The 12,976-nt window shown below is 46.7% G+C and overlaps 1 protein-coding gene across 1 annotated transcript in view; it reads right to left on the bottom strand.

Moving 5' to 3' along the window:
* Positions 1-12,976, bottom strand: part of LOC112255745 (AT-rich interactive domain-containing protein 1B-like) — a 231,755-nt gene that overhangs the window by 66,464 nt on the left and 152,315 nt on the right. Inside the window, exon 5 of the mRNA XM_042325452.1 lies at positions 1,310-1,571. Coding sequence (XP_042181386.1) covers positions 1,310-1,571 — 262 coding nt within the window. The remainder of the gene's footprint in view (positions 1-1,309; positions 1,572-12,976) is intronic.

The raw sequence follows: 12,976 nt of genomic DNA, 5'->3' as shown, positions 1-12,976 counted from the left end.
GTGCAGTAGAGCAGACCTGACCAGTGACAATTCCACAGACTGGACCATGCTACTCAGCGCCTCCAGGTCACTGTTATGGAAGAGTGACCCTTGAACTCGAGGGCTAGGGACAGCCAGTCAGCCACATTCTGCACAGAGGCAGATGTCTTTTATTGGTATGTTTAGAAAGGAGGCAGGTTGCAGGTAAGATAAATCACACAACTAGGACCTGCTAGGAAGGAGAAAGTCATCAATTCTTCATATCACAACGACATTAGTACTCAGTGTTTCTCCCTCGCATACACAGTATTATGCCTGGTGCTGGTATTTCTCATTAGAAGTGATAGTATAAACCACAAGAGGTTGGTGAGACCTTAATTGGGGAGAACAGGCTTGTGGTAATGACTGGAGCGGAATCAGTGGTATCAGACACATGGTTTCCAGGTGTTTGATAGCATTCCATTTGCTCCGTTCCGGCCATTATTATGAGCTACAATAGGTAAACCCTAGCAGCTGTTAGCAGACTAAGATCCTGTCTCTATGAGGATGTGTTTTCGCATGATGGGAGAATATTTATTGATACTATATTAATCACACCTGTCCCTCCGATGAGATCCACCTCCCGTCTCGCCATCTCACTCCGGATTTCTCAGCATTTCCTGCCGTCCGCCTCGGGAGCGGCTGTCCTGCTTTTTCATTAGTGTCAATCACTCCTGCACAAGCTCAGTCCGCCCGGAACAACCCGCCTGCCTCAGGAGCTCACGCATTTGTCCCGCCTCGTCAGCGTGATTGACAGGCCTGAGAGCCGCAGACGTGCCGGTCAGGCCTCAATCAGGAAGAGCAGCGGAGGCTGTGGTTAGACGAGGAGGGGTGGGGAGGGCAGGCAGACAGGGTCACGTCCACATCTCATAGCCTTGTGTCACTCTGGCCTGTCCAACACACTCCCATTCTTTACCTCACTGTTTATCTAAACTAAAGCTCTGCTATTCCTCTAGGGGGACACAGCCATCTGCTATTGTCTTATTTTGGAGGCCTGTTTTGAAAGGAAGAACACAGAGGCCAACAGCAACCATCTGTATCTGTGCATCTAAAATGTTTTTCAAAATGAAGATAAATGACAAATGATTTCCAATAGAAAGGGGACCAAGGAAACTAGATTGATCAGCTAAATGGGTCAGCTTGAAATGGCCACTTCTAAAGAAGATCATTATTCTGATCAATTTCCTGCAGGGTGTCATCATACCTGAACAGGATATTTGAACAGACGGTATGATGTTCAGGGTTGCTTTTTGTGAAATGATTTGCCTTAGTAATAACCCTGTAGGCTTACCTTGTGCTGTGGTTGGGCCGCTAACTGGGGAGATTGGGCCAGAGCCGGAGCGTGATTGGTTGGAGCCCACGGGGGAGCCAACAGGAGAGGGCGATGGGCCGCTGCCTCGGCCAGACAGGTGGGGTGATGCGTGGGGTGAGAAGGGTGACTGGGACGGGTTACTCTGCTCCCCCTGGCTACTGGTGGAGCCTGTAGCACTGATGGCTGAACTGTGACCAGCGTCCGTCCCTGTAGGGAGGTCGTCTATGGCACCAGACAGGTCCTGGAACAGAGGAGATGGTAGGTGAGTACAATGACAAGCAAATCTTATTCAATGCTGTGATGTATTTTGTCCAAACCCTGTCTATGATATACACTGAGTGTACAAAACATTAAAGACACCTGCTTCTTTCCATGACACAGACTGACCAGGTGAATCCAGGTGAAAGCTATGACCCATTCTTGATGTCACCTGTTAAATCCACTTCAATCACTGTAGATGAAGGGGAGACAGGTTAAAGGAGGATTTTTGAGGCAATTGAGACATGGATTGTGTATGTGTGCCATTCAGAGGAGACAAAATATTTAAGTGCCTTTGAACGGGGTATGGTAGTAGGTGCCAGGCGCACCGGTTTGTTGCCAAGTTGGGCCAGCATCCCCGTGGAACGCTTGTAGAGCCCATGCCCCGACGAGGCTGTTCTGATGGCAGGGGTGAAACTCAATATTAAGAAGGTGTTGTTTGGTATACTCTGTGTATTTGAACAAGCACGACATTGTGAAACAGAGCAGTAGTGCCTTGATGGTGTAGGTCAGACAGTCTGTTCTATGTGATGTGTATGATGGGCCAGTATTCAGGGGGAGTTCATGTTACACACATCCCCTGTGGGCAGAGAAAGAAGAGGGAGGGAGCAAGGGAGGGAGGGTACTGACTGGCTGAGGGTATTCCCCCATCTGAATCTTTTCCAGGGAATCCCCTATTAATGCTGACAAACTGCAGAACTATAGTCTGATAAAAGAGGAGGGTGAAGGGAGAGAGAGTGGGAGGGAGGTAGATGGTGTGTGTGTGTGTGTGTGTGTGTGTGTGTGTGTCCCATGACCTTTTACCTAGACTTACTACAGCCACCTCTCACGTGTCTCCTAAAATGGCCAAGTGAAAATACTGTTTTAATGGTAACAGCTGAAGATGAACCAAACTACTGTGGTCCTTTCACAAGTATGGTATGTATTTTGTGATCAATTGTTTACTAAAGCAGAACATGGTGATTGAAGGATTTGTTTACTAAAGCATTATGGCATATTGTCAGTATGTATAACATTGCTTCTAAAATGAGCACCATTAAGCAGATTTCCTGGTGACAAACAGGCCTCTCTCTCTCTCTCTCTTTCTCTCTCTCTCTTTCTCTTTCTCTCTTTCTCTTTCTCTCTCTTTCTCTTCTGTGGAGGCAGTCACAGGTCACCACAGATGTGTGCCCTTTGACACAGCGGGGTCCTGCAAACAGGGAAACCATGGCGACAGCTTTCCAAACAGGTGAATCCAGTGTGACATCCAACATATTGTTAACCTAAGAGCCAATTAAAAACGGGGAAAGCACTGTGAATAATTACATTACCTGCCAGTCGCCAGTTCTCCAATAATCGTTGGGCAGAAAAGCATATAATTAATTTGGACGATTTGAGGACAGACCGGTTTGGATTAGACTCATGGTTGACCACATCTAAACAGTGTTCTGACTGAGAGAGCCCATAAGACCAGCTTCTTCCACAGATGAACAGTGAAGAAGCCCCAGATGCTGCTTCCTCCTCCACACTCTCCACAGTGATATTTACAGCAGCGAACAGCCAGCCCAGCCAGCACCCGTCCAAATACCCAACAAGCTAGCTGGGGCCCATTCCAAAGTGGCCCAAATCCAATTTATTGCCTCTCTGCTACAAATTGCTCTGTGCATTGAGTCTCCAAATAGCTGTCAACTACTCCCAGTTGGCATCTTGTATTACTTAATGTGCTTCTGAAGCATGTAATTGTAATAATCAGAAAATATTGAGGTGATAATAACCACTTATTTTGAGATGGCCAGACCCCCACGTAATGACCTCCTATCTAGATGTTTCACACTACGTTAGAGAGGCAGTATTTTGTGACCCTTCACCTCTGGGATGTTGGCATCTCTCTCTCCCTCTCTGAGGCTGTCAGCCTGTCAGACTCAGACAGGCAGGGGCACTGAGGGGAAAGCCGAGCCAACACACACAGTACAAACACGCACATACCACCAGACTAACATGCTTTGACTGAGTGGGAGAAATCCCCCTGTCATTCAGTAAGCTGTGGGTCTTGGTGGATGTCCCCCCTGATTGGGCAGAGATGTGTATTAGTGATTGCTGCTGGGAAGGGAAGGAACAGGCAGATTGGGCCAGCCGGGCAAGCCAGGTTCTCTGGTCACACTGTCTAGACAGGGAGGAGTCAGGTAACACACCAGAGCTTCCTGTCTGTGGACCAGAGGAAGAGAGAGAGCCCTGACCCTCAAACTTCCTCACACACAATACTGCAAGGCACACATTCAAACTGCTTTCTCAAGCCTAAAGCAGGGTGAACCAGCATGCATGACTGTATTGGGCAGGGGAGGCTTTCTCACAAGCACTAACAAAAGTGGTAGGGTAGTGCTGGGACTGGTAGTAGGGCAGAGGATGGGACTGTAGTTGCTGCTAGGGCGAGGTCAGAGACTTCAGCTAGCTGGGACCGGAGCTGAGTGCTGGGGCCATGCAGGGCTGGTGTTGTCAACTCTGGTTAGAGGCTCTTGGGGCAGTGCTGTCCAGCGTGTCACCTTGCTGTTGGACACACCAGCCACCCCCTGCCACTACAGCTGCCACCCCCAGTGTCCCCCTGCCACCCTCCTGCCAACACCCTGCCACCAGGCCAGACAGGCTTGCTGACTCAGCCCAGTCACAGAGCCATAGCAGCGGGGAAGACAGGGAGACTGGTGGGCTAGGAGGGTGTGGGATGGTGGAGGGTTGGTGTGTGGATGGGGAGGGTTCTCTCTCACTCTTTCCAGTTGGTGAGACCCCCTCACACAGGGCGTGAGAAGGATCAATGCTGATATTCAAAGTGCCTGTAGTGACATAAGAGGGGAAACTCTAATGGAGGGGAAAAGTTGCATTTAAAATGCAAAGATCCCAATATTAATTACCCATGATGTTGCTATCAAAGCCTCAACCACTGTACCCACTGGTATTTAAAACTGATTTAGTGGACTCCTACAGTACAGAAGGCTTATTCCTCTCTTTCTCTGAGTAAATAGAATGATGACAGCTGTAATTAGGGTTAATGGCTGTCTGTTGTGAGCCCACTGGGGACTCTCTCTCTCTCTCTCACACATGGACCCACAGTCGTTACTGCCTTCGGACTGCTGCGCTGCTGCTGCCTCTTTCTACGGAGCAGTGGAATTTAAGTGGAAATGCTATTACACGTAAGATGTTTTTTCATCCCCAAACCCTGAGTTGAAATGCCATGCAAATGATCTTCTGAACGGTTGTGTGTCAGGGAGGGAGTGGGGGAGTGGAGGGTAATGGGATGCCCCATGTAGAGAGCTCACTGTAATACCCTTCTCAAGGTGCTATTAAATACCACATACAGAGACGGAGAGAGACTAACGAAATGATAACACTCCCAGCTACACAGTACAGGTCTGGCATAGGCTGAGACAGGCTAGGGAGAGAGATGTGTACACATGTGTTTGCATGGGATGGAAACAAGCTGAGCAAGTGAGAGAGAGTGATGATAATGGTGATGGTGATGATGGTGATGATGATGATGGTGATTGTGGTGGTGGTGATGACTATGATGATGGTGATGGTTGTGGTGATGATGATGGTGATGATGATGGTTGTGGTGCTGATGATGGTGGTGGTGGATGTGGTGATGGTGATGATGATGGTGGTGGATGTGGTGGTGATGATGGTGATGATGATGGTAGTGGTTGTGGTGATGATGACCATGCCGATGATGATGATGGTGGTGGTGGATGTGGTGATGCTGATGGTGGTGGATGTGATGATGATGATGATGGATGATGATGGTGATGATGATGGTGGTGGTTGTGGTGATGATGATGGTGGTGGATGTGGTGGTGATGATGATGGATGATGATGGTGATGATGATGATGGTGGTGGTTGTGGTGATGATGATGGTGGTGGATGTGGTGATAATGATGATAATGATGCTGATGGTGGTGGTTGTGGTGATGATGGTGATGCTGATGATGGTGATGATGCTGATGATGGTAATGGTGGTTGTGGTGATGATGGTGATGATACTGGTGATTGTAGTGGAAATGATGATGATTCATTTCAATGATCTAAAGGGTCTTGCCTGGTATGCCACAGGCTCCAAACCACCTGGGCATGCTGCTGATTGACAGAATTCTTTGCTCAGACAACTCTCTGATCATTATGGGCCAGACAACAGTCATTTCACTGTCCTCACTCCTCAATGTCTCAGCGCCTGTTGTCTATTTTGTCGTGGCCTTGAGGTTGGCATTGATGGGAAGTCATAATCTACCACACATCTCCATAGCTGGCTGGGTGCCATGACGACCCAAGCCCAAGCCCTCTTCTGTCATAATGGAACATCTCAGAGACGTGTTTGTGCAATAACACCAGCGATTAAACCAAGTCGACCAAGAGCAGAACTCAGAATTCACTAGTATTCTGGTCATGAACTCCTATCCCTGTCTATATCTCCAGATCAGGCAACATATTAGGAACTAGGATCTGAGGGACCACCACCATCATGGCTGTGTTTCACAGACGGTAGTTTTGCCAACCACATCAGGACTATTGGAGCCAATCTGAGGGACATTACTATGTTTCAAATCCCATTTATTTTATGTTCAAGCAAGTGTTTTTTCTCTTTGTTGTCTCAAACAAAAGCCGAGAGAGAACAATCTTGTCGGGGCCTCTAAAGTTGCAGCAGAGACACAGTGTGAGAAAGCAATATATGCTTTTTTATTCAACTACATTGGCTGCACAAAGCACAGGGACAGACATGATAATACTACTACCACTACTACTACTACCATTACAAAAACAACTGTCTAGATCAGTGGTTCCCAAACTTCTTATAGTCCTGTACCCCTTCAAACATTCAACCTCCAGCTGTGTACCCCCTCTAGCAGCAGGGTCAGCGCACTCTCAAATTTGTTTTTTTGCCATCATTGTAAGCCTGCCACACACACACTATACGATACATTTATTAAATATAATAATGAGTGTGAGTTTTTGTTGAGTTGCATTGGAGAGAGTCTCTTAAATTATTTTCCACACTCAGTCTGTGCCTGTATTTAGTTTTCATGCTAGTGAGGGCCGAGAATCCACTCTCACATAGGTACGTGGTTGCAAATGTGTCTTAACAGCGCGATTTGCCAAGGCAAGAAACTCTGAGCGCAGCCCTATCCAGAAATCTGGCAGTGGTTTCTGATTAAATAACATTTTCACAGAACTGCTTTAACAGAACCGCTTTCGATAAGGCTCTCTTGTTCAGATATCGGTAAGTGGACTGGAGGCAGGGCATGAAAGGGATAACGAATCCAGTTGATTGTGTTTTTCGTTTCGGAAAAGTACCTGCGTAATTGTGCACCCAACTCACTCAGGTGCTTCGCTACATCACATTTGACATTGTCCGTGAGCTTGAGTTCATTTGCACACAAGCATACAATGATGGAAAGACCTGCATGTTGTCCTTCTTAATCATAGCCTCAATTTTGTCCCTCACATTGAATATAGTTGCGGAGAGTTCCTGTAATCCTAGATTCAGATCATTCAGGCGAGAAAAGATATAATTCAGATGGGCCAGTCGTGTGAGAAACTCGTCATCATGCAAACGGTGAGACACGTGGAAATGGTCAGTAAAGAAAACTTTAAGCTCGTCTCTCAATTTAAAAAAACGTGTCAATACTTTGCCCCTTGATAACCATAACCAACCAATCTTCTGTATGTTGTAAAAGTGTTACATGGTCACTGCCCATATCATTGCATAATGCAGGAAATACACAAGAGTTCAGGGGCCTTGCTTTAACAAAGTCAACCATTTTCACTGTAGTGTCCAAAACATATTTCAAGCTGTCAGGCATTCCCTTGGCAGCAAGTGCCTCTCGGTGGATGCTGCAGTGTCCCCATGTGGCGTCGGCAGCGACTGCTTGCACGCGCTTTACAACTCCACTATGTCTCCCTGTCATGGCTTTTGCGCCATCAGTACAGATACCAACACATACTATCACAAAGCTGTCCAGTACTTTAAAAATATCCTCTCATGTTGTCCTGGTTTGAAGTGGTTTGCAGAAGAGGATGTCTTCCTTAATTGACCCCCCATAAATGTAACAGACATATACCAGGAGCTGTGCCAGGCCTGCCACGTCTGACTCATCCAGCTGTAACGCATATAATTCACTGGCTTGTATGTGAAGCAGTAATTGTTTCAAAACATCTCCTGCCATGTCACTGATGCGTCGTGAAACAGTGTTGTTTGATGAAGACATTGTCTGTCTATTTTTTTGGGCCTTTTCCCAGCCATATCTGCTGCAACAGCAATAATTGAGTCCTCCACAATAGTATGGGGCTTGCCTTTCCTAGCCACTCGGTATCTCACCCGTTGCTTTTATACATGTCTTACCTCTCAAAAGTCGTCTTTATTCTCACTCAAAAAACTCCTGTGGCTTATTTTTCAAATTGTAATGTTTTGTTTGGTGCTATACACAAATGTGTAGCACCATTGGAAAATATAAATGTGCTGTTTGAAAATATGAAGAAAAAAAATGTGAATCACATTTTTATTTGGCGTACCCCAGTTTGGGAATACCCAGTCTAGATGGGTTCAACACCAACAACACACAGGCAAAAAACACACCTCTTTAGATACTAGTAGATAACGTAATGAGGTTTCTAGCCCTCTCACTTCTAAATACATACATCTAAAGACATACACCATCCCCCTAGAAGCTAATGTCTCCTTGTTGTACTGTCCATACGCATGCCCTGAGCAAATCTACCATCCTCAGGCTTATACGGCTGCCAGACAGCCTACCGCCTGGTCTGAGTTTCCAATTAGGTGTGTGTGAGAGCACTAATGCTAAAACTAGCCCATTAGTGTTATTTGTGGTTGGACCAATAGGCAGCTTGCAGAGTGATAACTATCCCTCTCTAAGCCTCAGTATTGTGGAGATATGAAGAGTCTGTTTGGAGGACCCGTTTGAAGCCCTATTACCGGTAAGCCTGCAAAGAGGCCCAAATCTGGTGGCGCTTGTCTCCAAACCAATGGATTAGTGTTGCGTTTCACTATGATTCCCCCTGATAATACGCCAGAGTCCGATAGAGCCGGGCCGAGCAGGACGAGTGCGTAACACACGCCGGCCCTATTCACTTAACGCACTGCTTCACTGTCTCTCTGAATAATGACTTACAATAAAGTACCCCTCCACAGCTCAACCTTTAATTCGCTGGATAAATGTTTGTACCCTACTGTATATCGAGGTCGAGGCTGCCACCACACAAACCCCCCTGCAGTCTTATCGCGGCTGGGTCATTTGTATACCGCCAAAACCCTTTTTATTTAAATGTACCCGTCTTCCATTTAGAAGCGGGTGGCTTCATTATTGTCTGAGCTGTTGAAATGTTTTCTTTTATTAACCACAAAGGTTCTTAACTGGTTTAATGCACAAGCAGACTACTCTCACTCCCCTCCACCCCTTCACCCCACCCTTACGCACCTATTTGTTTTACACTCATTGCATCTACTGATGCTTTTATGTATGGTATTCAGCTCTGCTCAACCCCCTCCTCTCACTCCAGAGAGGGAGAAAGAACTGAAAGAGAAAGGGGGAACATCAAATAAAGAAATAATTAAAACAGCCAAATTCCTCATTTCTAATTCAACTGCTCATTCAGCTTAACCTCTCTCTCCTCAGCAATTAAAGCATCCGCCACATCCTTCACGCCGTGCCGCTGCCTCCCAGCCCGCCCGCCCGCCGCACATAGCAGCCACACGGCTAAATAATGCAGTGCATCCTGCACCGCAGAGCCTTTATCATCCCAAATGACACCCATTTACATATCTCCCCAGTCAATTAGAGCACACCGAAATAATCAGCCCCTAATTGGGAGAGAGTGCCGGTAATCACCCGACCCTGGCACACCGACAGGACCAACTGGGGATGGAGGGGGAGGGAGGAGGGAAAGGGGGTGAGGTAAGAGAGGTGGGGCAGACTTCACACCTTAACCTACTGCTCTATAATACTATTCTGCAGTCCAGTCCGAGTTTGCTCAAGTTTCACATGCTCTCGTCCTCGGTGTCTTTTGTTTCTCAAACTCTCTCCCTACCAGCCAACTAGCACGTGTTCTGAGCCCTTATTACAGCACTATGCACAGACTTTCTCCAGATACTTTAAAGGGGCAATCTGCAGTTTCTATATACATTTTTAGACTGTTAATTAATGAATAACAACTGTATAGCCATTGACTCTTGAAGTATCTAAATGCTTAATGAGCTTAGTTCAACGTTCATACCCCATCAGAGCCCCAAATGTACGCTTGTTTTACTCCAATGTTTGTAAACAAAGTCCATATAAACAAGTGGCAGCGTGGACGCTTTGTTACTGTTTGAACTTCCGACTGGCCCATATGTATCTCTCCTGAGTGAGAGAGGAAAGTAGAGACTGAGTTACCGACAGGCTTGGTGCCAGTAATGGGTAAGGCTGGCGGTGTTACAGTACAAAGTAGAAAGAGGAACATCAGAGCCAGACAAGGTTAGATCCCTCCTGTAGCACTCTTCCTTTGTGCACTGCCTCAGCTTTCCTTCCCCAGCCTTTGTATTTCCTCAGCTCTATGCAGTTCAATACTAGACAACATTACCTTCTGTGGTCTTGGGCCTCACTCAATCGCCTTTCTGAGATAAAAGGCACAATGATGCTCCATTCACTTCAACTTGATAGAGGAGGAGGGGAAAAATAGAAAGAAAGAAAGAAAAAAAGGGAAGGATGGAAGAAGAAAAAACAGGAAAAGGTTTAGAGTTTTGATTTGTTCCGATTTAACCTCCAGAGAAAGGATGCAATCTATTAGCGTTTAGCAAGGCAGAGACAGGAAGGTAAAATAAAGAGTATGCGTAAAAACACATTTAAAAAAGCTGAGAGAGAGGAAGAGAGAGAGAGAGAGGGAGAGGAAGAGAGAGAGGGAGGGAGGGGGGAGGGAGAGGAAGAGAGAGAGGGAGGGAGAGAGGGAGAGAGGGAGAGAGAGAGGAAGAGAGAGAGGGAGAGGAAGAGCGAGAGGGGAGGGGAGAGGAAGAGGGAGAGGAAGAGAGAGAGGGAGGGAGGGAGGGAGGGAGGGAGGGAGGGAGAGAGAGGGAGGGAGAGAGAGGGAGAGAGGAGAGGGAGGGAGAGAGGAGGGAGGAGAGGGAGGGAGAGAGAGAGAGAGAGAGAGGGTGAGAGAGAGAGAGAGAGAGAGGAAGAGAGAGAGAGAGAGAGAGAGAGAGAGAGAGAGAGAGGGAGAGAGAGAGGGAGAGGAAGAGAGAGAGAGGGAGGGAGAGGGAAGAGAGGAGAGAGAGAGAGAGAGGGAGAGAGAGAGAGAGAGAGAGGAGAGAGAGAGAGGGAGGGAGAGAGAGGGAGAGAGAGAGAGAGGAGAGAGAGAGAGAGAGAGAGAGAGAGAGAGAGAGAGAGAGAGAGAGAGAGAGAGAGAGAGAGAGAGAGAGAGAGAGAGAGAGAGAGAGAGAGAGAGAGAACGAACACACAACACTGGGACCAGGGTTCACACGGCTAGGCCAGGGAGGAAAACTTAAGAGCTTTCCACTTGTTTTTGGGGGCTTTACTTTTCTCCACCACCCCCTTCATTCACTCTTTCCTCTGCCTCAGAGCTCCCCTCATTCCCTGGCTGGCAACTCTCTCTCTCTGCGTTATGCATCACTGTCGAAATGACAGTGATAAAAATTAGGGCTGCTGCGGCTGATTTGATTGGTGCGATGCAAACTCATCCCCAACTGGTGTGATTGGACATGCTTGCTGTCAGAGTGGCTGCCTCGGTCATCCATCAGCGCTACTTGGCCGCAGACCAAGCCGATCGATACACGATTGGTGGATTGATGAGAGATATCACATTGTGACCTGCCTGCATATCATCATAAATACAGCTAGTTAGGCCTGGCTGGCTCCAAATATCTATTGGCTTCTTGTCTCTAAGCCCAGACAGGGAGATGCTCTCTACATCAAGCTTGCTGTGTTATACACACACACACACACATGAATGCACTCCCACTCACGCACACACACACACACACACACACACACACACACACACACACACACACACACACACACACACACACACACACACACACACACACACACACACACACACACATATTGTGCCGTACACCGGCACAGACGGACAGGCAGATATGCACGCATGTAGAGAACTGAGAGGAAGACAATGTAGGTGGTAGAAACTGCAGGAGTTTAGCATCAAAGGGAAAAGCGAAGGTAATTCATCATCCATTCACAACAGAGACTGTGACTGAATGTCCATGACCAGGAAACTAAAGTTTCCCTTAATTGGAGATGTTTTGTTTTCATTTCCAACTAGTCTTTCTTGTTTTTCTACCCAATTTCTCGCTGTTTCTTTTCAGCAGTCAAGGATGCCCTTGCCCTCTCCCCTCCTCTCCTTTCTCTCTTCCCTCTTTCCTACTCTCTCCCCCCTCCTCTGTCTCTTTCATTAGAACAATTCACCACGGGTTCCCTCCAGCCTAAAACTCAAGTTGAGAAAATACAGAGCGAAAGAGAGTGACAGAGATACGAAAGAGAGAAAACACCCCAGAGCCTTCCATTGCATTTGAGAGACAGACAAACAGAGGAAGACCTTGCTCCGCAGCCTTTCCTCTTGGGGAAATATCTCATTTGTGGGGATTCTGTTGACGTGAGAAGAAGAGGGGGCGAGAGGAGAAGGAAAGAGGGAGTGTGAGAGAGTGCAGCCTCCAGCCCACCGCATTCCTTTCCTCCATTAAAGGGGAAATGAAACACTAGGCTTTAGAACACCAGCAACTGTAAATCACCATATTGGCATTGTTGCATAATTGGTAGGAGGAGTTTTGGTATTCCAGAATTTAATGAGACTATGACCTCTGCATACATTAATGAGCATCATTTGCTGGAATCAAACCATATTTATATAAAACATGATACATACAGTGGGGCAAAAAAGTATTTAGTCAGCCACCAATTGTGCAAGTTCTCCCACTTAAAAAGATGAGAGAGGCCTGTAATTTTCATCATATGTACACTTCAACCATGCCAGACAAAATGAGAATAAAAATCCATAAAATCACATTGTAGGATTTTTAACGAATTAATTTGCAAATTATGGTGGAAAATAAGTATTTGGTCACCTTCAAACAAGCAAGATTTCTGTCTCTCACAGACCTGTAACTTCTTCTTTAAGAGGCTCCTCTGTCCTCCACTCGTTACCTGTATTAATGGCACCTGTTTGAACTTGTTATCAATATAAAAGACACCTGTCCACAACCTCAAACAGTCACACTCCAAACTCCACTATGGCCAAGACCAAAGAGCTGTCAAAGGACACCAGAAACAAAATTGTAGACCTGCACCAGGCTGGGAAGACTGAATCTGCAATAGGTAAGCAGCTTGGTTTGAAGAAAT

The sequence above is a fragment of the Oncorhynchus tshawytscha genome, linkage group LG08 (assembly GCF_018296145.1).
Source record: "Oncorhynchus tshawytscha isolate Ot180627B linkage group LG08, Otsh_v2.0, whole genome shotgun sequence".
In the NCBI taxonomy this organism is placed as follows: domain Eukaryota; kingdom Metazoa; phylum Chordata; class Actinopteri; order Salmoniformes; family Salmonidae; genus Oncorhynchus; species Oncorhynchus tshawytscha.
The sequence above is the reverse complement of the archived record's forward strand: the minus strand, read 5'-3'. Positions and strand labels throughout refer to the sequence as shown.